This window comes from Mobula birostris, chromosome 3 (genome assembly GCF_030028105.1).
Source record: "Mobula birostris isolate sMobBir1 chromosome 3, sMobBir1.hap1, whole genome shotgun sequence".
Classification (NCBI taxonomy): Eukaryota; Metazoa; Chordata; class Chondrichthyes; order Myliobatiformes; family Myliobatidae; genus Mobula; species Mobula birostris.
The window spans coordinates 214870042-214897344 of record NC_092372.1 but is presented as its reverse complement, the minus strand read 5'-3'; the positions used below and the strand labels follow the sequence as shown (position 1 = coordinate 214897344).

At 42.2% G+C, this 27303-nt stretch overlaps 1 protein-coding gene across 8 annotated transcripts in view; it reads left to right on the top strand.

Annotated features, from left to right (window-relative positions):
• galnt11 (UDP-N-acetyl-alpha-D-galactosamine:polypeptide N-acetylgalactosaminyltransferase 11 (GalNAc-T11)) overlaps positions 1–26897 on the top strand; it is a 138491-nt gene extending 111594 nt beyond the window's left edge. For all 8 annotated transcript variants that reach the window (XM_072254078.1, XM_072254080.1, XM_072254081.1 and 5 more), the window contains 5 exons: positions 1192–1344; positions 3257–3481; positions 14917–15021; positions 17971–18108; positions 26286–26897. In XM_072254078.1, coding sequence (XP_072110179.1) covers positions 1192–1344; positions 3257–3481; positions 14917–15021; positions 17971–18108; positions 26286–26417 — 753 coding nt within the window. In that variant the 3' untranslated portion in view covers positions 26418–26897. The remainder of the gene's footprint in view (positions 1–1191; positions 1345–3256; positions 3482–14916; positions 15022–17970; positions 18109–26285) is intronic.
• Positions 26898–27303: the final 406 nt, after the last annotated feature.

Here is a 27303-nt window from a genome sequence, read left to right as displayed (position 1 = left end):
GATAATTATTCCCCCCCCCCCCCCCACCCAAGACCACTGCAAAAATAGATTACCCAGTTATTGCCAGGTTGTGGGAGCTCACTGCAGGCATTGATCATTTCTCACTGTGGAGAAAGTAAAGAGCTTATGGGCATCTTGAGATCACAGAAGGCGTTTTAATATTAAAGTTTTTCTCTTCCGAAGATGAGGGCATTTCCATCCTTTATTCAGTATGTAGAATTGACATGGAATGACCTGAATCATAATGGCTCCTACTGGAAGTATGTTTTAAAGGCAGGAGAAACCAGATACAAAACTGAACTAAGAAGTGGACTTATGATTCACATTCATGACATGAATTCTATTTTGTGTCAGCCTGTTCTTAAGTCCACTTTATAACTGACCTGTCTCACTCTTTAATAGTTGTGAAAGGAGCTGGGCAATCCCCTGGTCAGACCTCCCCCTCTCCCCCTCCCCCTGTACTACAACACTTGGCCTCTGCTTGTCAGCTACTCCTACCGATTTTGTTGAAATTACCATTTGGAAATTTGCATTTCATTATAAGCCAGCAGATTGGGCCTCCACAGCTGGTCTTTGGTCCTCAAGTAAGGCACCGACGTACATAAATTTAAGGATTTCACAATAGTATCCTATTGAAGCTCAGGCAGTTAATGTGCAGGTCAACTTTTTGAAATGGAACTTCCACAAAACTGGTAAATCAAATTGGTAAATCGGTTTGTTATTATCACATGTACTTAGGTACAGTGAGAAACTTGTTTTGCATACCATTTATACAGATCAGTTCATCACAACAGTGCATTGAGGTAATACGTTAAAACCATAACAGAGTGCAGAATAAACTGTTAGAGATACAGAGAAAGTGCCATGCCGACTGACAGTATAAGGCGCAAGGTCATAACGATGTAGATTCCGAGGTCAAGGGTCCAGCTTATTGTACAAGAGATGGGTTCACTTGTCTTCTAACAGTGCGGGGAGGGTACAAGCTGTCCTTGATGCTTTCAGGCTCTGCCTGATTGGGGGGGGGGGTTGTGGAGAAGGGTGAATATCCGGGGTGAGTGGGTTTTTGATTATCAAAAATTAAAATGAATAATTAAAAATCTTTCTAGTTTCAGAAATATTAAGTTATGTCCATTACTCATGATTCCTGCTTTGTACTATTTGGTAATATTCCGTCATTATCCTTTGGTTCAGATTTGGATGTGCGGCGGCCGGCTAGAAATAATTCCATGCTCCAGGGTAGGGCATATTTTCCGAAAACGCCGACCATATGGTTCGCCTAAAGGGCGGGATACCATGACACACAATTCTCTTCGTCTGGCACATGTCTGGATGGATGAGTATAAGGTACGTTACATCATAGACCATATAAAGGTTAAGTTAACAAGATTGGATGTATAGAATGAGTAGCTTTTGAGATGTAGCAAAAGCATTTCTGGTCCATTTAAGATTGTTGGCCATCTGATATAATGGCTACAAACCAGAAACAGCTCATTCAACTCACTGTATCCACTCTGGCTCTCTACCAGATCTACACTCTAACCCTTGTAATATTTTCCCTCACAATATAGTTTATCTAGTTTCCTCCTTAAGACCACTATGGAACCTGCCTCCATTAGGGATTTCCAGATTCCAGTCATATATTAAGTTAAAAATGAGGATTTTTTTTCTATATAATAATTTTTAATTTAATTCATTTCTCTTTGCTTTGTATCTGTGACCCTTAGTTCATGTCCCCTCCTCCCACTGCTCACTCTATCCATATCCCATATCATATATTATCAAATCACTCCTCTGCTTTCACCAAAGAAAACAGACTCAGCCTCCCCTAACTATCCTTGTAATCACAATCCTTCATTCCAGAAACTGTCATCATAAATCTCTTCTCTATCTTCACGTACTTCTCATAGTGAGGTGACCAGAGGTGAACACACAACTCCAGCTGAGACATGAACTCCCCGCTTTCCCACACTAAACCTGTATTAATGAAACCACTTTCAATGACGTGTGCACCCATATTTCAGGTTCCTGCTCCTCCTTCACATCAGTATTCTATATTGCCTCACCTCATTCTCCCTAACAAAATGCATCGCCTCACATTTTTCCTCATTAACTGGATCTCCTGTGCCGCTGTCTATTTTACCCACCCGTTTGTATTCTTGTATAATTTATTGCTATCATCTTCACATGATTTTATGACAGTCTGATTGTTTCAGGATTCATATTTCAGATTTACTTTGGTAATACATTTACTCTGAACTTTGAACTTTATTTAATCAAATGCTGTGATTAATTTATGTCGATTTAATTATCTTCACAATATCTCCATCAAGATGTTTTCTTCTCCTATTGTAAATTGTCAGGGTTTCTTCACTTAAAAGGTTTCAAAAGTACATTTAATGTCAGAGAAATGTATACAATATACATCCTGAAATGCTTTTTCTTCACAGAAACCCACGAAAACAGAGGAGTACCCCAAAGAATGAATGACAGTTAAATGTTAGAACCCAAAGTACCCCCCCCAAGCTCCCCTCCCTCCCACACGTAAGTGGCAGAAAGCAACATTCCCTATCTCCACCGGCAAAAAAAGCATCGGCACCCACCACCAAGCACTCAAGCGTGAGCAAAGCAACAGCGAAGACACAGACTTGCAGTTACCCCAAAGACTTTGCGTTTCATCTGGTATTCGACATACCACAGGCTCTCTCTCCCTAATAAGGGAGAAAGAGGTGTCTCCATTTTCACAGCGAGCGGGGAGATGTAACAAACAACTTGCTGGTTTACGATGTTAGAAGTCTGACGTCGTTCTTTTTTGAGCCCTGTGCCCAAAGATCTGGGCACACAGCCGTAGATATTCTGACTCCCCTGACCACACATGACACCAACCTTTGATCCACCCGTCTCCAGAGCCCCGAGATCCTAGGCTTCCAAAGCTGAGCCGGACTCTTAGGCCGAGCCCTTGGCATGCCGAACAACAGTGGCCAGTTATGAGACCCCGAGAGTGGGTCCCATTCCTGCAAAGAAACGTAGTCAACATGTAACTCCAGGTCGGGGTCTTTGAAAGAATCCTGAAAGGGAAAAATAAAGATATTAAAGATGGAAATAGAGCTAGCTGTTTCCGAAGATGCGAGCAAAGGAGTCACCGTTTAGTGTCATCATCACTTTGCTCCACCCCTGGAGAAATTTCTTGAGGCTTTAGAAAAATATATTCATCTTCAATTTTAACTGCATACATCTTTTCTTTAAAAAAATATTTCAGGAACAATACTACGCCCTCCGGCCTGAGCTCATAGCCCAAAGCTACGGTAACATCAGTGAACGTATTCAGTTGAGAAGGAGACTCGGTTGTAAATCATTCAAGTGGTACCTGGACAATATTTACCCAGAGATGCAAGTTCTTGGACCAAATGAAAAAGCCAGAGTGCAGCAGCCAGTATTGGTTAATAGAGCTCTGAAACGGCCAAAGGTTCTTCAGCATGGAAGGGTAAGGCTCAGTCACAACGTGCCAAATTAACAAAGACATTTTGAAAAACTGTTGTAAAATCCTGGTGTTAGTTTTGAGAACTTCTAAGAGAGTATTATTAGTCCTTCTGTTGTACGTTTCAGTCTTTTTTGTGCAGTTTTTTGGGTTACAGCATAATAGGTGCCTACAGTAATCTAGTATTATGATCATCCTGATTATCCTGAATTTCCACAACACAAAATTTACAACATTTAATTGCTTGCTGTTTGCGACTTGCACCAAATTTTTCTGACAATAAAAAAACCAGGCTGAATTTTGAAGTATGAATATCAACAATAGTTTTGTCAGCCAAAGAATTGAATATAGAGCAGGGTATATGACAGTGGCAGTAGTAAACAGTTGATATTGTTTGGCAAAATTTGTGACAGAAAAATACAGCAGGTTTTCCTTTTAAAAGCAGAGTGATACCCCTTGCAAGAAGTGCAGTGGGTGGAAGATAATCAAAGCCAGATTATGTGCACAAAACCAGTTTCAATTCTTCATACTATTGCCCAATTGACGGTGAAAATAATAATTTCCATCCTGAATCAGAAACAGCATTTTCACTGTATCCAGTCTAAGATGAAAGCTATCAAAAGTATCCTTTAATTTCCTCTGTTTGCTGACCTGCAGATTAGGTAAGAGGTGCCCTACAGTAGAACAGAATGGGAGTGGAGCATATTACTACCTCTCAAAATCACAGTACAAAAGAATCCTCACAGTCCCACAACCAGTGGATACTGGGTTTCCGACTGATTATATTTCCATGTACAAAGCAAGGAGCTCTCCAAACTAAGCTAGAAATTTCCATCCATCATCATCTCAGAAATTCAGTATCCACATTATCCTCACATCTTCCTTGTCGCACACTCTTGGAGAGTGCCTCCTAAGTGAAGTCATATGTAATGAACACTTGACAAACATTAATGACAAATTGTGGTAATAAATTCATGTTAAACCTTCATGTGTGGCAATAAAATATTAAGCATTTATGAAATCTTTATGGAAATACAGCATTTGCTCATGACTCTGCAATGTTGGATGATTTGTGGGATCTGAGGTGGATTCAAGTGGGAGACTTGCTGCATATTCTGTCATAGCAGGAGTGGTCAGATAAAGAGCTCTTCAGTGAATCTGCTCCAGTTACAGGCACATAAACAATTGTGCAAGTCTTTATTTATTAGTTTATTTATCTGTTGAGATACAGCATGGAATAGGGATTTCTGGCTCTTCGAGTCACACTGCCCAGCAGTCCTAGTCTAATCATGGGACAATTTGCAATGACCAATTAACCTACCAACTGGTACATGTTTGGACTGTGGGAGGAAACCAGAGCACCCGGAGGAAACCCACGTGGTTACGGGAAGAATGTACAAACTCTTTACAGGCAGCAGCAGGAACTGAACCTGGGTTGCCGATACCGTAAAGCGTTGTGCTAACCACTACACAACCCTGCTGTGCAGTTTGAAGAAGTGAAGAAAGGAAATGCAATGTTAGCATTCATTTCAAGAGGACTAGAATATAAAAGCAAAGGTGTAATATTCAGGGTTTATAAGATATTGATTAGACTGCACTTGAGTATTTTGAGCCCTTTATCTAAAAACAATGTGCCGGCATTGGAGAAGTTCCAGAGGAGGTGCGCAAGAATGATCCCAGGAATGAAAGGGTTAACATGATGAGCGTTTGATGGCTCTGAGCTTGTACTTGTTGGCATTTAGAAGGGGGATCTCGTTGAAACCTATCAAACATTGAAAGGCTTAGATACAGTGGATATGGAGAGGATGTTTTCAATACTGGGGGAGGAGCCTCAAAATAGAAGGATGTCCCTTTAGAACAGATGAGGAGGAATTTCTTTAGCCAGATGGTGGTGAATCTGTGGAATTCATTGACATAGGCAGCTGTGGAGGCCAGGTCATTGGGTATATTTGAAGTGGAGGTTGATAGATTCTTGATCTGGTATTGGGGAAAGGAACCTGGGCAGGTGTCAGATCTCAGTGGGAAAGCTATCTCCTTTACCATAGCACTGGAGAGGGATAGGAGCAGACAGTTTTGGAAAACATTTAATTGGGGTGGGGGAAATGTGATGCTATTAGGCAGGAACTTGGAAGCAGATGTTCTCAGGGAAATGTACGGCAGAAATGTGGCAAATGTTCAGGGAACATTTGCATAGCGTTCTGCAGAGGTATGTTCCATTGAGGCAGAGAAAGGATAGTAAGGTAAAAGAACCATGCTGTACTAAGGATGTGGAAAATCTAGTTAAGAAGAAAAGAAATGCTTACTAAAGTTTAAGAAACTAGGTACTGATGGAGTTCTAGAAAATATGCAGGAAGGAGCTCAAGAATGAAATTAGGAGAGTGAGAAGCGGCTGTGAGAAGGTCTTGGCGGGCAAGATTAAGAAAAACCCCAAGGCATTCTACAAGTATGTGAAGAGCAAAAGGATGAGCTGTGTGCGAATAGGACCAATCACGTGCGATAGTCGAAAGGTGTGCATGGAGTCAGAGGAGGCAGTGCAGGTATTTAATGAATACTTTGCTTCGATATTCACCAGTGAGAAGGACCTTGGCAATTGTGGGGATGAGTTACAGCAGACTGAAATGCTTGAGCATATAGATATTAAGAAAGAGTATGTGCTGGACCTTTTGAAAAGCATTAAATTAGATAAATTGCCGGGACTAGACGAGATGTGCCCCAGGCTACTGTGGGAAGTGAGGGAGAAAATTGCTGAGCGTCTGGCAATGATCTTTGCATCATCAATAGGGACACGAGAATACCAGAGGATTGGAGGGTTGCAAATGTTGTTCCCTTGTTCAAGAAAGGGAGTAGAGATAACCCAGGAAATTAGAGACCAGTGAGTCTTACTTCAGGTGGGCAAGTTATTGGAGAATTTTGTGAAAGGCAGGATTTATGCGCATTTGGAGAGATGTAATCTGATTAGGGATAGTCTGCATGGCTTTGTCAAAGGCAGGTCGTGCCTTATGAGCCTGATTGAATTCTTTGAAATGTAACAAAACACATTGATGAAGATAGAGCAATGGATGTAGTGTATATGGACTTCAGTAAGGCATTTGATAATGTTCCCCATGCAAGGCTCATTCAGAAAGTAAGGAGGCATGGGATCCAAGGAGTCCTTGTTTTGTGGATCCAGAATTGGCTTGCCCGCAGAAGGCAAGAAGATAGAAACATAGAAAATAGGTGCAGGAGTACGCCATTCGGCCCTTCGAGCCTGCACCGCCATTCAGTATGATCATGGCTGATCATCCAACTCAGAACCCTGTACCAGCCTTCCCTCCATACCCCCTGATCCCTTTAGCCACAAGGGCCATATCTAACTCCCTCTTAAATATAGCCAATAAACTGGCCTCAACTGTTTTCTGTGGCAGAGAATTCCACAGATTCACCACTCTCTGTGTGAAGAAGTTTTTCCTAATCTCGGTCCTAAAAGGCTTCCCCTTTTATCCTCATACTGTGACCCCTCGTTCTGGACTTCCCCAACATCGGGAACAATCTTCCTGCATCTAGCCTGTCCAATCCCTTTAGGATTTTATACGTTTCAATCAGATCCTCCCTCAACCTTCTAAATTCCAACGAGTATAAGCCTAGTTCATCCAGTCTTTCATCATATGAAAGTCCTGCCATCCCAGGAATCAATCTGGTGAACCTTCTTTGTACTCCCTCTATGGCAAGGATGTCTTTCCTCAGATTAGGGGACCAAAACTGCACACAATACTCCAGGTGTGGTCTCACCAAGGCCTTGTACAACTGCAGTAGTACCTCCCTGCTCCTGTACTCGAATCCTCTCGCTATAAATGCCAGCATACCATTCGCCTTTTTCACCGCCTGCTGTACCTGCATGCCCACTTTCAATGACTGGTGTATAATGACACCCAGGTCTCATTGCACCTCCCCTTTTCCTAATCGGCCACCATTCAGATAATAATCTGTTTTCCTGTTTTTGCCAAAGTGGATAACTTCACATTTATCCACATTAAATTGCATCTGCCATGAATTTGCCCACTCACCTAACCTATCCAAGTCACCCTGCATCCTCTTAGCATCCTCCTCACAGCTAACACTGCCGCCCAGCTTCGTGTCATCTGCAAACTTGGAGATGCTGCATTTAATTCCCTCATCCAAGTCATTAATATATATTGTAAACAACTGGGGTCCCAGCACTGAGCCTTGCGGTACCCCACTAGTCACTGCCTGCCATTCTGAAAAGGTCCCATTTATTCCCACTCTTTGCTTCCTGTCTGCCAACCAATTCTCTATCCACATCAATACTTTACCCCCAATACCGTGTGCTTTAAGTTTGCACACTAATCTCCTGTGTGGGACCTTGTCAAAAGCCTTTTGAAAATCCAAATATACCACATCCACTGGTTCTCCCCTATCCATTCTACTAGTTACATCCTCAAAAAATTCTATGAGATTCGTCAGACATGATTTTCCTTTCACAAATTCATGCTGACTTTGTCCGATGATTTCACCGCTTTCCAAATGTGCTGTTATCACACCTTTGATAACTGACTCTAGCAGTTTCCCCACCACCGATGTTAGGCTAACCGGTCTATAATTTCCTGGTTTCTCTCTCCCTCCTTTTTTAAAAAGTGGGGTTACATTAGCCACCCTCCAATCCTCAGGAACTAGTCCAGAATCTAAAGTGTTTTGAAAAATTATCACTAATGCATCCACTATTTCTTGGGCTACTTCCTTAAGCACTCTAGGATGCAGACCATCTGGCCCTGGGGATTTATCTGCCTTTAATCCCTTCAATTTACCTAACACCACTTCCCTACTAACATGTATTTCCCTCAGTTCCTCCATCTCACTGGACCCTCTGTCCCCTACTATTTCTGGAAGATTATTTATGTCCTTCTTAGTGAAGACAGAACTAAAGTAAGTATTCAATTGGTCTGCCATGTCCTTGCTCCCCATAACCAATTCACCTGTTTCTGTCTGTAGGGGACCTACATTTGTCTTTACCAGTCTTTTCCTTTTTACATATCTATAAAAGCTTTTACAGTCCGTTTTTATGTTCCCTGCCAGTTTTCTCTCATAATCTTTTTTCCCCTTCCTAATTAAGCCCTTTGTCCTCCTCTGCTGAACTGTGAATTTCTCCCAGTCCTCAGGTGAGCCACTTTTTCTGGCTAATTTGTATGCTTCTTCTTTGGAATTGATACTATCCCTAATTTCCCTTGTCAGCCACGGGTGCACTACCTTCCTTGATTTATTCTTTTGCCAAACTGGGATGAACAATTGTTGTAGTTCATCCATGCGATCTTTAAATGCTTGCCATTGCATATCCACCGTCAATCCTTTAAGTGTCATTTGCCAGTCTATCTTAGCTAATTCACGTCTCATACCTTCAAAGTTACCCCTCTAAGTTCAGAACCTTTGTTTCTGAATTAACTATGTCACTCTCCATCTTAATGAAGAATTCCACCATATTATGGTCACTCTTACCCAAGGGGCCTCTCACGACAAGATTGCTAATTAACCCTTCCTCATTGCTCAATACCCAGTCTAGAATAGCCTGCTCTCTTGTTGGTTCCTCAACACGTTGGTTCAAAAAACCATCCCGCATACATTCCAAGAAATCTTCCTCCTCAGCACCCTTACCAATTTGGTTCACCCAATCTACATGTAGATTGAAGTCACCCATTATAACTGCTGTTCCTTTATTGCACACATTTCTAATTTCCTGTTTAATACCATCCCCAACCTCACTACTACTGTTAGGTGGCCTATACACAACTCCCACCAGCGTTTTCCGCCCCTTAGTGTTATGCAGCTCCACCCATATCGATTCCACATCCTCCCGGCTTATGTCCTTCCTTTCTATTGTGTTAATCTCCTCTCTAACTGGCAACGCCACCCCACCTCCTTTTCTTTCATGTCTATCCCTCCTGAATATTGAATATCCCTGAATGTTGAGCTCCCATCCTTGGTTCGTATTCTGCATGGAGGAAGGTAACCAGTGGTGTTCTGCTGCTATCGGTTCTGTGATTTTTATAATTGACCTGGATGAAGAAGTAGGTTAGTAATTTTGCTGATGACACAAAGGTTAGGGGTGTTCTGGATAGTCTGGAGGGTTGTCAGAGGTTACAGTGGGACATAGGATGCAGAACTGGGCTGAGAAGTGGCCGATGGTGTTCAACCCAGATAAGTGTGAAGTGGTTCATTTTGGTAGGTCAAATATGAAGACAGAATATAGTATTAATGGTAAGACTTCTGGCAGTGTGGAGGACTAGGAGGATCATAGGACACTCAAAGCTGCTGCACAGGTTGACAGTGTTGTTAAGAAGACACATGATGTGTTGGCATTCATCAACCTTGGGATTGAGTTCAAGAGCCATGAGGTAATGTTAAAGCTATACAAGACCTTGGTCAGACCCCACTTGGAGTACTGTGTTCAGTTCTGGTCAGCTCACCACAGGAAGGATGCAGATACTATAGAGGGAGTGCAGAGGAGATTTACAAGGATGTTGCCTGGATTGGAGAATGTGCCTTATGAGAATCGGTTGAGTGAACTTGACCTTTTCTCTGTGGAGTGACGGAGGATGAGAGGTGACCTGATAGAGTTGTATAAGATTTTATTTCCATGATCTATAGATGGAAAGAAATTGCTTTTTAACTCTTTCTGCAGCTCTCAAGAAGTGGGTATAGACTAGGAAGGTCTGCTGTTCATGGATTATATTCCACAGACTAGTTAGTGAAATGGAACCAACATATTAAACAGTTGCTTAAGTAACAGAGCAACTGCTCCACAGGAGTCATCACTATGATATTCATGCCATTGATGATGTCCTAGTCTAGGGTAGCAGGAGCAAACCTGTCCGTCTGTCAAAGGAAGATGGGATTTTCTGGTGGCTACCCACTTCCCACTCTGATACGTCGGTCCATGGCCTCCTATACTACAATGATGAGGGCACTTTCAGGTTGGAAGAGCAACAACTCCTATTCCATCTGGGTAGCCACGAACCTGATGAGTTCTCTAACTTCTGGTAATTTTCTCTCCCTTCCCCCTTTATCCATTCTGGGTTCCCACTGCCCCTTCTCTTTTCCTCACCTGCCCATCACCTCCCTCCGCTGCCTCTCCTCTTCCCTTTCTCCCCTCCTATTCGATCCCTTCTTCAGCCCTTTGTTTCCAAACAACATCTCCAAGCTTGTCATTTCATTTCTCCCCCCCCCCCCCACCTTCCTTTCCAGTCCTGATGTTGACAGTTTATTCCTCTGTATTAATGCTGCCTGACCTGCTGAATTCCTCCAGCAGTTTGTATATGTTGCTCTGGATTTTCTGTAAAATCTCATGTGTTTATAATTTACAAACCTGTCCTGCTTGCTGGATTCATGTAAAAAATGATACAGCCATTTGCTTAGTTACACCTGATATTATTCATCTCCTTAATGCTGAAGGGGACAGTTGGCTAACCTCATTATCATTATCCACCAACATAGTCTGAGAGCCCCAGAGGCCGGCACCCTAAAGTGCAGCAACCTCAATTCGGCTCCTGCCTCTGATTATTGGTTTCGATTCTTGTGGTAGGAAATGACTCAGTGAGACAAGCTTCTTAAAAACACGTGTGCTTAAGTAGTGAAAAAGAAATCTTCAAAAACAAAATTGTCTCTGAAATGTTAGTTTCTTGCTGAATATAACAGCTGTGATAACATTGGCGATATCTACTCTAGTTTTCTTCACTGTGTCCTTGGAGAAATACTTCTCAATATTCGACCTGAGATCCATTCTGTCACCCATTACACATTCCACTGTGGCAATTGTCAGTGTGACATGTAAAACGTTTAAAAGTGTAGAATTATTTAGTCCAGTAATGGATGTAATAATAGAACTTACATCCAGTAATGTCACAGAAATAATGCATTCTTAAACTATTGCTCAATTCTCTGAAATGCGATAACTTCATAGGACTATGACAATTAGTTCACCAACATTCAGTAGTCTTTGACAATCATTTTTTTCCTGTCGATTTCTGTGAATCAGTTTAACTGAAAGGCAATTGATTTGCTGTAATAAGATTGCAATTAATTCAGAACCCTTGAGAAATAAAATAGCTACAGTGTTTTGCAGAGAAGTGAGTAACCTTTGCATAATTAAATTATTTGTTCCCTGAGTAATCTTTCACTTCTCCTTATTCCTATCCAGTATTCAGCCCTATGTAAATATTTCAGCCTTTATGAATGTGCCACACTGGTGGGCATTGTTCCCAAGTTATCCCGGCTGCTGGACAAACCTATGTTTATGCCTATGCATCTGTACCAAAACTCTGCAATGTAAAAAGCAAGAGTATTCAAGATGGAAACAGGAAGTTTAATCTGTTTTGCATTAACATGTACTGGATATCTATCACGTTGAGGTCAATCTTGCAAGTTGACCATACCTGGTATCAAGTAGTGAAGCATGTTGATGCATTTCTGTGAAATTGCTTCAGTTTCTAATTGGATGAAACTGTTTATATTAATAAATGTAAAATCTATATATTAAAAAATCTGAAGAGTTTTAAATCAAGTTCCTGAGCTCCAGTGGCCACTTGCCAGTCTCTGGAGTGTGGTTATATTGCTTCACTACTAACCTGTCCTGTACCTGTGAGACCAATTACTCCCTCTTGGGAAGTATTTTAAATACTCTACTGCTGCTCATCAATTTCCCTTTCTCAGTTAGTTGTAAAAAAAATTGTAAAATGGCTGGCTTCCTTTTTTCATTCTTTGATATTATTTTTCATTTTCAACAGATTGCGACAATCTTGTGTTTTAAATAAAACACATTATAAAAAAAACTCATGGCTCTTTCAGCTAATTTGCTTTTGGCCGAAACTCTAAAACCAAAACCTGAATTGATGTAATGCACTGTATTAACCAGTGAATTGGAAATATAGAGGGTTCAGTGAACAGTCTACTGTGCACTACAGGAAAATCACCTATAGAATGGAACAAGAACTTGTAGTCATAACTATTATGAGATTTTCCAAAAATAGCAGGGTGATTGCTCCTTAAGTTGCAATGATGGTAACATAAATTGTAGGGTTAAAATCAATTCCAGTCATCTACAACAGAATGATCTCTAGCTGCGATTGATGGGAGAATCACCGATCACTTGCACTGCAGCTAGTGCTAATATTTTACACTGGAAACAGCAGCTGATGAGGCAAGTTCCTTGAACATTTTGTGGGGGGATAAATTCCTTCAAGTGTGTGCATTTTCATTGTGACTTATTCTTAGACTTAAGTGAGAAGGAAAACTGAGGTTTTGATTCAGCTAAAGAAACTGAGAATATAGAAATGAGTCCTGGATCATACAACACAAATGAACTCTTTTGGTCCTCCTTGTCAGTATTGACCTTGATGCCCTTTTACACTAATCCATTTGCCTGCATTAGGTCTGTGTCCTTCTACACCTGTGTTGTCAGCTGATAAAGTGAAATAGGTTTTCTGAGGTCAGGTTACTCTGAATCAGACTCTAGCACATCCTGAAGCAACTGGTAATGAAATGGATGGGTTGGTGCCGGCATCCACAGGGTCGTTTCACATTGCATGTGTCACATAGAGTAGAAGTTGACATATCAACCTCTGTGAGGCTGACAAATTGCTAAGCTGTGGGAGGGATGTCGTTGAGCTGGAAAGATGCAGATACGTGACAACGACTGGAGTATTTGAGTTGTAAGGAAAGATTGCATAGCGTGAGACTGGAATGGAGGAGGCACAGGGGTAACCTTGATGGACAGAGTAAATTGATACACTCATTTTCCAGGAACAGGGAAGTCTAAAGTCTAGAGAGCATAGGTTTAAAGTGAGAGGAGAAAGATTTAAAGGGGATCTGAGGGAAAGGTTTCTCCACACGGAGTGGTGGGATGAAACGAGTTGCCAGAGGAAATGGTAAAGGTGGGTACAATTACAGTGTTTAAAAGACCTTTTAGAAGAGTACATATATTGAAAGGAAAAGTTTAAGGGGTAAACAGGACTAGCCAAGGTAGGCATCGTGGTTGGCTGAAGGACCCATCTCCATGCTGTATGACTTTGAGCCAAATATTGAGTTATTTATTTCTACTGAGAGAAATATATAAATAAATCACAAATTGTTTAAAAGTGGTAACAACTCATGAGAAACAACCAAGCAGAGAGAAATGAGTGTGGAGACCCTAAGGAACTAGTTTTGGCATATATATGTCACAGTAATTAATACATGTATCTGAAGAGATAATCACAGATAACAATTGAGTTAGGAAAGTAACATACATGATGGATAAAAGGAAATGCGTTAATAGACTTCCAAGCCTTACAACAGGATATTTCTCAGGAGACTATGACAGAAGCTTAAGAGGTATGGAGTTAGAATCTGAAGGTGGGGAGTAGGAACTGAGCAGGTGGAATTGAGTAATGGATGCTGTTGGGAGGCTGCTTAAATTCAATATGACAGTGGTTTAATTTGATAGGGGAAGGAGAAAGGGATACTTTGAATCCAAGAGAAATTTTTGTTGAATTTATTTTGGGGACACTGATGTTGCTAAGAACATCAGAATTCATTGTCCACCCATGTTTACCCTCGAACTGAAGAGGCAGTTAAGAGTAAGAGTCAAACAACAGGAATTCTGCAGATGCTGGAAATTCAAGCAACACACATCAAAGTTGCTGGTGAACGCAGCAGGCCAGGCAGCATCTGTAGGAAGAGGTGCAGTCGACGTTTCAGGCCGAGACCCTTCGTGTCTTGGCCTGAAACGTCGACTGCACCTCTTCCTACAGATGCTGCCTGGCCTGCTGCGTTCACCAGCAACTTTGATGTGTGTTGTAAGAGTAAGAGTCGATCACATCGGTGATTCTTCAGGCTTGGAGGTTAGAATTTGGTAAGACACATTTCCTTTTGAATAGTTATGAATGGACCAGGTATAACAATCCTGGTTGCCATGAGTAATACCAGCTTTTAATTACAATATTATTTAATGACTTGAATTTAAATTTCCCAGCTGCTGTGGTGTAATTTGTGGATGGTCTGGACCTCCAGATGTCAGCCTAGTAACCTCTTCCCCATGTTATCATATGCATCTGACAGGTCAGACTTAACGGAAGCAAGATACTCATTGGGCCAGACCAGAACCAATATAAAACTGTCACTGTAAATTAACTCGGGAGAAATGTCTAGATGTAAAAAGTGATTAGAATGTATTATTGCAGTCAGGGGAGGGTTGATAATATCAGTCAAAGCTCTCAATCTATTTGCTATTATAATGGATCCCTCCTGTTGAACTGAATATACTTTGTGGGCCACTTTTTCTTAACGTAACGATGACCTGAGCCTCAGCTGTGTGAGTAATTAGAATGCAAACATTTTATGTGCCACGACTGGGAACCATTGGATAGATGAGTCCCATTTTGATGTGAAGTGACCAAACTTGGTGCCTGTCTTCACAGATAAGACATCTACAGACAGCCAAATGTATAAGTGCTCAGAACCATCCTAGCCAAAAAGGAGGAATAGTGGTAGTCAAAGAATGCAACCTATCAGACCCAGATCAGGTGAGTAACACACACAAAAGTTGCTGGTGAGCGCAGCAGGTGAGTAGGTTGTTTCCAGTGGGTTTGGCTTATAACCAGTTTATAGATTTTCTGTACTAAGTTGGGGAGATGAAAATGCTGAATTTAATTTGTGATTTTGTTTTGATAAGTAAACCCTTAGCACATAGAACAGTACAGGTTTTTTGGCTCACAGTGTTGTGCTGGACTTTTAACCTATTCTAAGATCAATATAACCCTTCCCTCCCACAGAGTCCTCTATTTTTCTATCATCTAAGAGTCCCTTAAATGTCCCTAATCTGGCACATTCAAAACCCACCATTCCACTGACATTCCCCCCTATATTTTACTCTAATCACCTTAAAGTTACACCCCCTTGTGTTAGCCATTTCCGCTCTTTGAAAACTTTTGGAAGATGAAGTATTACCATTACTCTAGTGGAGATAAAGATCTATATTCATCCAGTTCAGATGCTTGGTATCAACCCAAACAGTCATAGAACCATAGAAACATTACAGCACAGAAATGAGCCTTTTGGCCCTTCCTGGCTGTGCTGAACCATTTTTCTGCCTAGTCCCACTGACCTGCACATGGACCATATCCCTCCATACACTTCTCATCCATGTACCTGTCCAAGTTTTTCTTAAATGTTAAAAGTGAGCCCACATTTACCACTTCATCTGGCAGCTCATTCCACACTCCCACCTCTTTCTGTCTGAAGAAGCCCCCCCTCCAATGTTTCCTTTAAACTTTTCCCCCTTTACTCTTAACCCAAGTCCTCTGGTTTTTTTTTCTCCCCTAGCCTCAGAGGAAAAAGCCTGCTTGCATTCACTCTATACCCATCATAATTTTATGTACCTCTATCAAATCTCCCCTCATTCTTCTGCACTCCAGGGAATAAAGTCCTAACCTATTCAACCTTTCTCTGTAACTCAGTTTCTCAAGTCCCGGCAACATCCTTGTAAACCTTCTCTCCACCTCCTCAACCCCATTTCCCAGCCTTCTCCCCGTAACCTTGATGCCATGTCCAATCAAGAACCTATCAATCTCTGCCTTAAATACACACGGTGACCTGGCCTCCACAGCTGCACCTAAAGAAATTTCTCCGCATCTCTGTTTAGATGGATACACTTTGTATGCCCTCTATCCTGAGGCCTTCTATCCTTCTTGTGCTTGACCCTCCCACCATGGGAAACATCCTTTCCACATCTACTCTGTCTAGTCCTTTCAATATTTGAAAGGTTTCAATGAGATCCACCCTCAACCTTCTAAATTCCAGCGAGTACAGACCCAGAGCCATCAAATGTTCTTTGTATGATAACCCTTTCATTCCCGGAATCATCCTTGTGAACCTCCTTTGGACCCTCTCCAATGCCAGCAAATCTCTTCTAAGATGAGGAGCCCAAAACTGTTCACAATACTCAGGGTAAGGCCTCACCAGTGCCTTATAAAGCCTCAGCATCACATCCCTGCTCTTGTATTCTAGACCTCTTGAAATGAATGCTAACATTGCATTTGCCTTCCTCACCACCGACTCAACCTGCAAGTTAACCTTCAGGGTGTTCTGCACAAGGATTCCCAAGTCCCTCTGCATCTCAGATTTTTGGATTTTTCTCCCCGTTTAGAAAATAGTCTGCACATTTATTTCTACTACCAAAGTGCATGACCATGCGTTTTCCAACATTATATTTCATTTGCCACTTTCTTGCCAATTCTCCTAATCTGTCCAAGTCTTTCTGCAGCCTGCCTGTTTCCTCAACACTACCTGCCCCGCCACCAATCTTCGTATCATCTGCAAACTTGGCAACAAAGCAATCTATATCATCTAAATCATTTATATACGGCATAAAAAGAAGTGGTCCCAACAGCGACCCCTGCGGAACACCACTAGTCACAGGCAACCAACCGGTAAAGGATCCTCGTATTCCCACTCACTGCCTTCTTCCAATCAACTAATGCTTTAACCATCTTAGTAGCTTTCTTGTAATACCATAGGCTCTTAACTTGGTAAGCATCCTCATGTGTGGCACCTTGTCAGAGGCCTTCTGAAAGTCCAAATATACAACATCCACTGCATCCCCTTTATCTATCCTACTTGTAACCTCAAAGAATTCCAACAGGTTCATCAGGCAGGATTTTTCCTGAAGGAAACCATGCTGACTTTGTCCTATCTAGTCCTGTGTCACCAAGTACTTCATCACCAACAATTGACTCTAACATCTTTCCAACCACTGAGATCAGGCTAACTGGTCTATAATTTCCTTTCTGCTGCCTTCCTCCTTTCTTAACGAGTGGAGTGACATTTGCAATTTTCCAGTCCTCTGGCACCATGCCAGAGTCCATTGATTTTTGAAAGATCATTTCTAATGCTACCACGATCTCTACCGCTACCTCTTTCCGAACCCTAGTGTGCAGTTCATCTGGTCTGGCTGGCTATGTGCTTTTTAGTCTTTCAGCTTTTTAAGCACCTTCTCCCTTGTAATAGTAACTGCACCCACTTCCCTTCCTTCACACACTACAACATCTGACACACTGCTAGTGTCTTCCACGGTGAAGACTGATACAAAATACTCATTTAGTTCATCTGCCATCTCCTTTTCCCCAGCCTCATTTTCTAGTGGTCCTATATCCATTCTCATCTCTTTTATTTCCCCTCTTCCTTCCCTCTGCCATCCGATTTCAAAATGAACATTGTGCACTATTTTTAATTAAACTAATACAACACATGTATATACTTACTGCAATTCCTTTTTTTCCCTATATTTATCATTGTACTGCTGCCACTAAATTAACAAATTTCCCAACATATGCCGGTGATATTAAACCTGATTCTGATGATCCCTTTAAGTCAGAAGCTGAGTTCAACTTTGGAAGCACAGAATAATAGAAGACAAATTTCTGTTTGTGTATTTAATTTGTGTTCACTGTTCTCATTGGTGGTGGTGTTTGCAGGTCTGGGTTTATAATGAAGAACATGAACTAGTTCTTGCCAACCTTCTCTGCTTGGACATGGCAGAGACTCACCAATCAGATTCTCCGCGTCTTATGAAATGTCATGGGTCTGGGGGATCCCAACAGTGGATTTTGGGGGTAAGCAGTTTTTCACTTTGAAGTGCTTCAGCAACTTTGATTAATTGCAATCCCTGATGTTCAAGTAAACTTAAATTATTACATAATTCTTATTGGATGCACAGTAATATAGTGGTTAGCACGATGCCATTACGGCTTGGGGCTTCAGGGTACAGAGTTCAATTCCAGAGTTGTCTGTAAGGAATTTTTATGTTCTCCCCATGACTGCGTGTGTTTCCTCTGTGTTCTCTGATTTAGAGATCTTGGGAAGTACAGCACAGAAACAGGCCCTTCAGCCACTATAGTCCAGGCCAAAGCCATTTAAACTGCCTACTCCTATCGACCTGCACTGGAACCAGAGCCCTCCATATCTCTGCTATCCAAACTTCTCTTAAATGCTGAAATGAAGCTCACAAGCACCACTCGTGCTGGCAGCCCATTCCACACCTTTGTGACCCTCTGAGTGAAGAAGTTTCCCCTCATATTCTTAAACTTCTCACCTTTCACCCTTAACCCATGACCTCTGGGTATAGTCCCACCTAACCTCAGTGGATAAAGCCTGCTTGCATTTACCCTATCTATAACACATAATTTTGTATACCTCTATCAAATCTCTTCTCAGTCTCCCACATTCTAAAACAATACAGTGCTACCCTATTCTTAGAATTCAGGTCCTCCAGTCCTGGCAACATTCTTGTAAATTTTCTCTCTACTCTTTCAACATTGTTTATATCTTTCCAGTAGGTAGGTGACCAAAACTACAGACAATACTCCAAATTAGGCCTCACCAACATTTCATACAATTTCAAAGTAGCATCCTATCTCCTGTACTCACTACTTTGATTAATGAAGGCTTTCTTTACAACCCTATCTACCTGTGATGCCACTTTCAATGAAAGACCTTCCATACCAGTGAGGTAAGGCCGGGTAAACTCCTTTAATTAATCTAATTACCTTAGAAGTAGGTAATGGAGGCAGCAGTTAGGGGCAGTCGAGTGCTCCGTTTGCAGTACATGGGAAGTCAGGGCGAGCACAATTGTCCCTGATGAATACACCTGTAAAAGGTGCATCCAGCTGCAGCTCCTGACAAACCGATTTAGGGAAATGGAGCTGGAGCTGGATGAACTTTGGATCATTCTTGAGGCAGAGTCAGAAATAGACAGGAGTTTCAGGGAGATAGTCACCCCTAAAAGTCAGGAGACAGGTAGGTGGGTGACTGCCAGGAGAGGGAAGGGGAATAGACAGAATGAGCAGAGCACCCCTGTGGCCATTCCCATCAATAATATGTATACCGTTTCGGATACTGTTCATGGGGACGAGCTACCAGGGACAAGTTGCAGTGGTCATGTCTCTGGCACCGAGACTGGACCCTCAGCTCAGAAAGGAAGGAGGAAAAAGAGGAGAGCAGTAGTGATAGGGGATTCAATAGTTAGGGGGATAGATAAGAGGTTCTGTGGGAGAGATCGAGAATCCCGGATGGTCTGTTGTCTTCCTGTTGCCAGGGTCCGCGATAACTCGGATCGAGTTCTCAGTATTCTCAAGAGGGAGGGTGAGCAGCCAGATGTCGTGGTCCACGTAGGGACCAATGATGTGGATAGGAAGAAGGAGGAGGTCCTGCAAAGAGAGTTTAGGGAGTTAGGTGCAAAGTTGAAGGACAGGACCTCCAGGGTTGCAATCTCAGGATTGCTACCCCTGCCACGTGCTAGTGAGGCTAGAAATAGGAAGATAATGCAGCTAAATATGTGGCTAAGGAGATGGTGCAGGAGGGAGGGCTTCATGTTTCTGGACAATTGGGCCTTGTTCCAGGGAAGGTGGGACCTGTTCTGACGGGACAGGTTGCACCTGAACTCGAGGGGGACTAATATCCTTGCAGGAAGATTTGTTAGTGCTGCTCTGGGGGGGTTTAAACTAGATTTGCAGGGGTGGGGAACCATAGTGTTAGAGCAGATAGTGAGTATAGTACATGGAGTAAAGCCAGATCTAACGTATCTGACAGACTATGTAACAGTTTCTTCCCCCAAGCCATCAGATGCCTCAATACCCAGAGCCTGGACTGACACCAACCTACTATACCCTCTACTGTGCCTACTGTCTTGTTTATTGTAGTGCCTGCACTGTTTTGTGCACTTTATGCAGTCCTGGATAGGTCTGTAGTCTAGCGTAGTTTTTGTATTGTTTCATGTAGCACCAGGGTCCTGGAAAACGTTGTCTCATTTTTACTGTGTTCTGTACCAGCAGTTTTGGTTGAAATGACAATAAAAAATGACTTGACTAAAGAGGCTTTGAGGAAAGAGAAGCAGAATAAACGGTGTAAAGACAGTAAGGTAGAAGGGCTGAAATGTGTGTACCTCAATGCAAGAAGCATCAGGAACAAAGGTGATGAACTGAGAGCTTGGATACATACGTGGAATTATGATGTAGTGGCCATTACAGAGACTTGGCTGGCACCAGGGCAGGAATGGATTCTCAATATTCCTGGATTTCAGTGCTTTAAAAGGGATGGGGGGGTGCGAGGGGAGGAGGGGTGTCTTTACTGGTCAGGGATACTATTACAGCTACAGAAAGGGTGGGTAATGTAGCAGGATCCTCTTTTGAGTCAGTGTGGATAGAAGTCAGGAACAGGAAGGGAGCAGTTACTCTATTGGGGGTATTCTATAGGCCCCCTGGTAGCAGCAGAGATACAGAGGAGCAGATTGGGAGGCAGATTTTGGAAAGATGCAAAAATAACAGGGTTGTTATCACAGGTGATTTTAACTTCCCTAATATTGATTGGCACCTGATTAGTTCCAAGGGTTTAGATGGGGCAGAGTTTGTTAAGTGTGTCCAGGACAGATTCCTCTCACAGTATGTGGACAGGCCGACTAGGGGGAATACCATACTAGATCTAGTACTAGGTAACGAACCGGGTCAGGTCACAGATCTCAGTGGGTGAGCATCTGGGGGACAGTGACCACCACTCCCTGGCCTTAAGCATTATCATGGAAAAGGATAGAATCAGAGAGGACAGGAAAAAATTTAATTGGGGAAGGGCAAATTATGAGGCTATAAGGCTAGGACTTACGGGTATGAATTGAGATGATGTTTTTGCAGGGAAATGTACTATAGACATGTGGTCGATGTTTAGAGATCTCTTGCAGGATGTTAGGGATAAATTTGTCCTGCTGAGGAAGATAAAGAATGGTAGGGTGAAGGAACCATGGGTGACAAGTGAGGTGGAAAATCTAGTCAGGTGGAAGAAGGCAGCATACATGAGGATTAGGAAGCAAGGATCAGATGGGTCTATTGAGGAATATAGGGAAGCAAGAAAAGAGCTTAAGAAGGGGCTGAGAAGAGTAAGAAGGGGGCATGAGAAGGCCTTGGCGAGTAGGGTAAAGGAAAACCCCAAGGCATTCTTCAATTATGTGAAGAAAAAAAGGATGACAGGAGTGAAGGTAGGGCCGATTAGAGATAAAGGTGGGAAGATGTGCCTGGAGGCTGTGGAAGTGAACGAGGTCCTCAATGAATACTTCTCTTCGGTATTCACCAATGAGAGGGAACTTGATGATGGTGAGGACAATATGAGTGAGGTTGATGTTCTGGAGCATGTTGATATTAAGGGAGAGGAGGTGTTGGAGTTGTTAAAATACTTTAGGACAGATAAGTCCCTGGGGCCTGACGGAATATTCCCCAGGCTGCTGCACGAGGCGAGGGAAGAGATTGCTGAGCCTCTGGCTAGGATCTTCATGTCCTTGTTGTCCACGGGAATGGTACCGGAGGACTGGAGGGAAGCGAATGTTCTCCCCTTGTTCAAAAAAGGTAGTAGGGATAGTCTGGGTAATTATAGACCAGTGAGCCTTACATCTGTGGTGGGAAAGCTGTTGGAAAAGATTCTTAGAGATATGATCTCTGGGCATTTAGAGAATCAGGGACAGTCAGCATGGCTTTGGGAAGGGCAGATCGTGTCTAACAAGCCTGATAGAGTTCTTTGAGGAGGTGACCAGGCATATAGATGAGGGTAGTGCAATGGATGTGATCTACGTGGATTTCAGTAAGGCATTTGACAAGGTTCCACACGGTAGGCTTATTCAGAAAGTCAGAAGGCATGGGATCCAGGGAAGTTTGGCCAGGTGGATTCAGAATTGGCTTGCCTGCAGAAGGCAGAGGGTGGTGGTGGAGGGAGTACATTCAGATTGGAGGATTGTGACTAGTGGTGTCCCACAAGGATCTGTTCTGGGACCTCTACTTTTTGTGATTTTTATTAATGACCTGGATGTGGAGGTAGAAGGGTGGGTTGGCAAGTTTCTAGACGACACAAAGGTTGGTGGATAGTGTAGAGGATTGTCGAAGATTGCAGAGAGACATTGATAGGATGCAGAAGTGGGCTGAGAAGTGGCAGATGGAGTTCAACCCGGAGAAGTGTGAAGTAGTACACTTTGGAAGGACAAACTCTAAGGCAGAGTATAAAGTAAATGGCAGGATACTTGGCAGTGTGGAGGAGCAGAGGGATCTCGGGGTACATGTCCACAGATCCCTGAAAGTTGCCTCACAGGTGGATAGGGTAGTTAAGAAAGCTTATGGGGTGTAGCTTTCATAAGTCGAGGGATAGAGTTTAAGAGTCGCGATGTAATGATGCAGCTGTATAAAACTGGTTAGGCCGCACTTGGAGTACTGTGTCCAGTTCTGGTCGCCTCACTATAGGAAGGATGTGGAAGCATTGGAAAGGGTACAGAGGAGACTTACCAGGATGCTGCCTGGTTTAGAAAGTATGCATTATGATCAGAGATTAAGGGAGCTCGGGCTTTACTCTTTGGAGAGGAGGATGAGAGGAGACATGATAGAGGTGTACAAGATAATAAGAGGAATAGATAGAGTGGATAGCCAGCGCCTCTTCCCCAGGGCACCACTGCTCAATACAAGAGGACATGGCTTTAAGGTAAGGGGTGGGAAGTTCAAGGGGGATATTAGAGGAAGGTTTTTTACTCAGAGAGTAGTTAGTGAGTGGAATGCACTGCCTGAGTCAGTGGTGGAGGCAGATACACTTGTGAAGTTTAAGAGACTACTAGACAGGTATATGGAGGAATGTAAGGTGGGGGGGTTATATGGGAGGCAGGATTTAAGGGTCGGTACAACATTGTGGGCCGAAGGGCCTGTACTATTCTATGTTCTATATAGTCCATAGACACAGTGGTTAATAGGTAAATTGTCTGGTGATTACATTAGGGTTAAATAGGTGGGTTGCTGGCCAGAACTGTGCTGTATCTCTAAACAGCTCCATAGCAAGAAGCATCTAACCAATTTCCCCCAGGATCAATAAAGTATGACTACTACTACCACTACTACTAAAGGGATTTTGTAAGGAGATGTTAAAAGTACATTTTGAGCATTTTTACTTTTTCACTGGTACATTTCACTTCCCACAGTTAGAGGGGCAGGACCTTAATCCCAATAATCAGGAACGTTGATGTTAAGAGATAATACAGGAGGCAGAAATGACCAATGAGCCCCCTCCCCCAAAAATCCGCAGTCAGCAAAATTACGGAAAGTCCTGTCGATAATGCTATTAAGCAGCACTTATTCATCATCAACTTGCTCATCGTGTTCATCCGCCCAAGATCACTTGGCTCAAGTCCTCTCACAGTTTCTATATGGAATTTTATAATGGAATAAAATACTCAATTTAATAGGAAATTGTTCTTTTTGTCAAAACATTAAGACATGCTGGTAAAATTGAAATCAATAGGAAATACTTGACATTCAATCATCTCACCACCAGGACAGCCTGCAGAAATTTCTTAGGGTAGTGTCCCAGGCTCAACCGTTTTCACTTGCTTCATCGATGACTTTCCTTTTCTTAAGTTGGAATATTTGTTAATGATTGCACTTGGTTAAATTCTATTCACAAGTCCTCAGAAAACTAAACAGTTCATGCAGCGGGAACTACCATCTTCAATATACAGAGTCTCACCAAATGATCAGAGACTCAACTAGACCAGATTCAAAAGCTGTGGCTCCAACATCAGGTCATATTCTGGGTGCCTTGCAACAAGTGACACATTTTTGTGCATCTCAAAGCTTTTCCAGGTGCAGTACTAGTCAGCAGCACTGTAGAAAATTCGCCTAGCTGAGAAATGTGGCTTCAACAATCTTAGCACAATATAAGACTACTTGATTGGTAGCTTATCCAACAGCCTAAACTTCCATTCTGTACACCACTGGCACATTGGGCCTGCAATATGTGCCATCTACAAAATGAACTTCAATTTCTTATGTAGATGACTCCAAAATGCCCCTCAGAGCTGTATCTGCTCTCATCAAATGGACAATGCTGTCATGAAAAATAAAATCACCACGTGCAGGTTATCCACCAAAACTTACACCATCCTGTCTTGGAAATAACTTGCCTTTGCTGTTGAGTCTAAAACATGGAACTTCTGACCCAACAGAGCTGTGGTAGTACCAGCTGCATTAATTAATTCACTACCACCTTCTCAAGAGCAATAGGGAATAAATGCTAGCCTTGCCAGTAATGGCTGGATCATGAAAGAAGTAACTAATGGGTGGCTGCATTTGTAACCTAATCACAGCCTTGAGAGGGGTGATAGATTGGAAAGGATATGAGGCTAATTGAGCAAAACTAAGGGACTTGTATAACATGCAGTAGATATCACAAACTGATGGAAAGGAAAGTCAAGGCAAGGCAAAATTTTGACAAGTACTAAGTACCCCTGGAGAAGTAACAACGGGAATTTTCAACTGCTATATTAACTGGAGGTTCTGCATGAAACTATAGTGCTCAGATAATTTCTAACACGATCAGGGGAAATTTTAAGCCAATATGTAGCAAAGAGCAGCAGCAATTTTGGGTTTAATTTCAAGCAGTGGGCAGGTGGTAGATGAGTTAATAGGAAAATACTTTTATGGTGATCATGATTCAGTTTGACTTATCTTAATTATGGAAAATAAAACGTAATCACAAGAATGTCTGCAGATGCTGGAAATACAAAGCAACACACACACAATGCTGAAGGAACTCAGCAGGTCAAGCAGCATCCATGGAAAAGAACAAATAGTTGACGTTTCAGGCTGAGACCCTTTCTCAGGACTGAAAAGGAGGGGGAAGATGTCAGAATACAAGGGTGGCAGGTGAGAAGAGATAAGAGGCCTGAGTAGGGAAAAGAAGACTTTTTTTTTACCGGAAGGAGAAATTGATATTTATGCCATCAGGTTGGAGGCTACCCAGGCGGAAGATAAGGTATTGCTCCTCCACCCTGAGGGTAGCTTCATCATGACACAAGAGAAGGCCATAGACTGACATGTCAGAATGGAAATAGATACTGGAATTACACCAGGAAGTTCCACTTTAGGCGGATGGAGTGGATGTGCTCGATGAAACGGTCCCCCAATTTATGATGGGTCTCACCAATGTAGAGGAGGCCGCATTGGGAGCACCGGATACAATAGATGGCCCCAGCAGATTCACATGGAAGGACTGTTGGGGGCCCGGAATGGAGGTGAGGGAGAAGGTGAATGCAGCACTCCTGCTGCTTGCAGAGATAAATACCAGAAGGAAGAATAGGGGGGAGGGACGAATGGACAAGGGAATCATGGAGGGAGCAATCCCTGTGGAGAGTGGGGGTCAGGTGGGTAAGATAAAGATATGTTTGGTGATAGGATCCCTTTGGAGACGGTGGAAGTTGTGGAGAATGAGGTGTAAGATGCAGAGGCTCATGGTGTGGTACGCAAGGACAAAGGGAACATAAAATGGGAATATATGGTAAACATATCCCCGCAGAAATGAAGGGAGTACTGAGGTACAGTGAAAATCCTTTAGCATTCCCATCCATACAGAGCATTTCACTTCTCCAGAACCATGTGCTGAATATGTCACCAGCATTATAAAAAAAATTAGCAGCTGCTGCACAGATCAAACAATGAGGCAGGAAAGATTATCTGCCACCACAGGCTGCAAGTGTCACAGGTCCAGCAGCACTCAAGCCTTGTCAAATCATGACTGATGCTTTCCTGAGGTAATGTCCTTAGTTGCAGTCAGCAGAGGCAGCCTTTTGAGAACCTGTTCTTGCAATCCTTCCTTTGGTAAGGACAGTCAATATCACCAGGAGTGTAGTGAGAAAGTTTCATTATTCTCTAAATACATAACATCATTTGGGAGTAAAATTAATCCAGGAAAATGCTTTGAAATTTACATTGGTATTTTGCAGATAAATAACCGCATATACCAAGTCTCAGCTGGGCAGTGCCTTCAGGTGGTAAACCCTGGCAGCATTAAAGGATACATCGCCATGGCAATCTGTGATGGCTCTGCTGCTCAGCAATGGCAAATGGAGAGCTGATCGAAGAAGTGGGCCTTCAAAAGTGGTTTATGGAGACGACTGAATCACTGTTGAGAAATATCTCTCAGGAGCACGAAAAGCTGGAAATACATGTTGCAACACAAAGTCAGGAAATCCCTGACAGGATCTTCATCTCAAATGTTTCACTTTGCTGATTATATTGATTTAAAATAATAGTTTTACCACAAAATATTTTTCTATTTTTTGCCTCCGATTCTATGGACATCATGAGATGACTAAGTTTGAAATGGTTTAAAAAAACCGTATCAAGTTTTTAATTATTATTTATAAACATCAGTCATATGATTGTTCTAAAATTGACAGGGTTGCATCAGTTTTTAACAAGTGTCACAAACAATTTACAATATATAATGTGAATTACATTTCCATAGAGCCATTTAATTAAGATTTTATCATGTATGGTTATATGTATGACACATGCATAAATTGTAATTATATTATGCGTTATTAAAAATGAACTCTTTCATCTATTATTACATGGTGAATCCAATAATATTCTACACCTTGTGGTAGTTAAAAGGTTAAAGTGTTTAGTATGGATGGTCCTGATACAGACATCCAGATTAAAATCATAATCACCAACCTACCCTCTATTCAAAGCCTTCCGGCCTATTTGAAATGATAACTTGAAAGAATCAAAGGAATACTGTTGTATGAAATGGCTGGAGACATTTTCATTTCATTGTTATTAAATGTGCTATTGAAAGCATACAATATTACCAATTTGACAAGGGGGATTGGAGGAGTTGCATCAAATTCTGATTCAAATCAAACCTAATTCAGACTTACTTTCCCTCTCCCAGCTGATCTGAGGAGGTCAATTTCTGCACTGCCCTCCAGAATGTAACATTAATTTACTATTGAA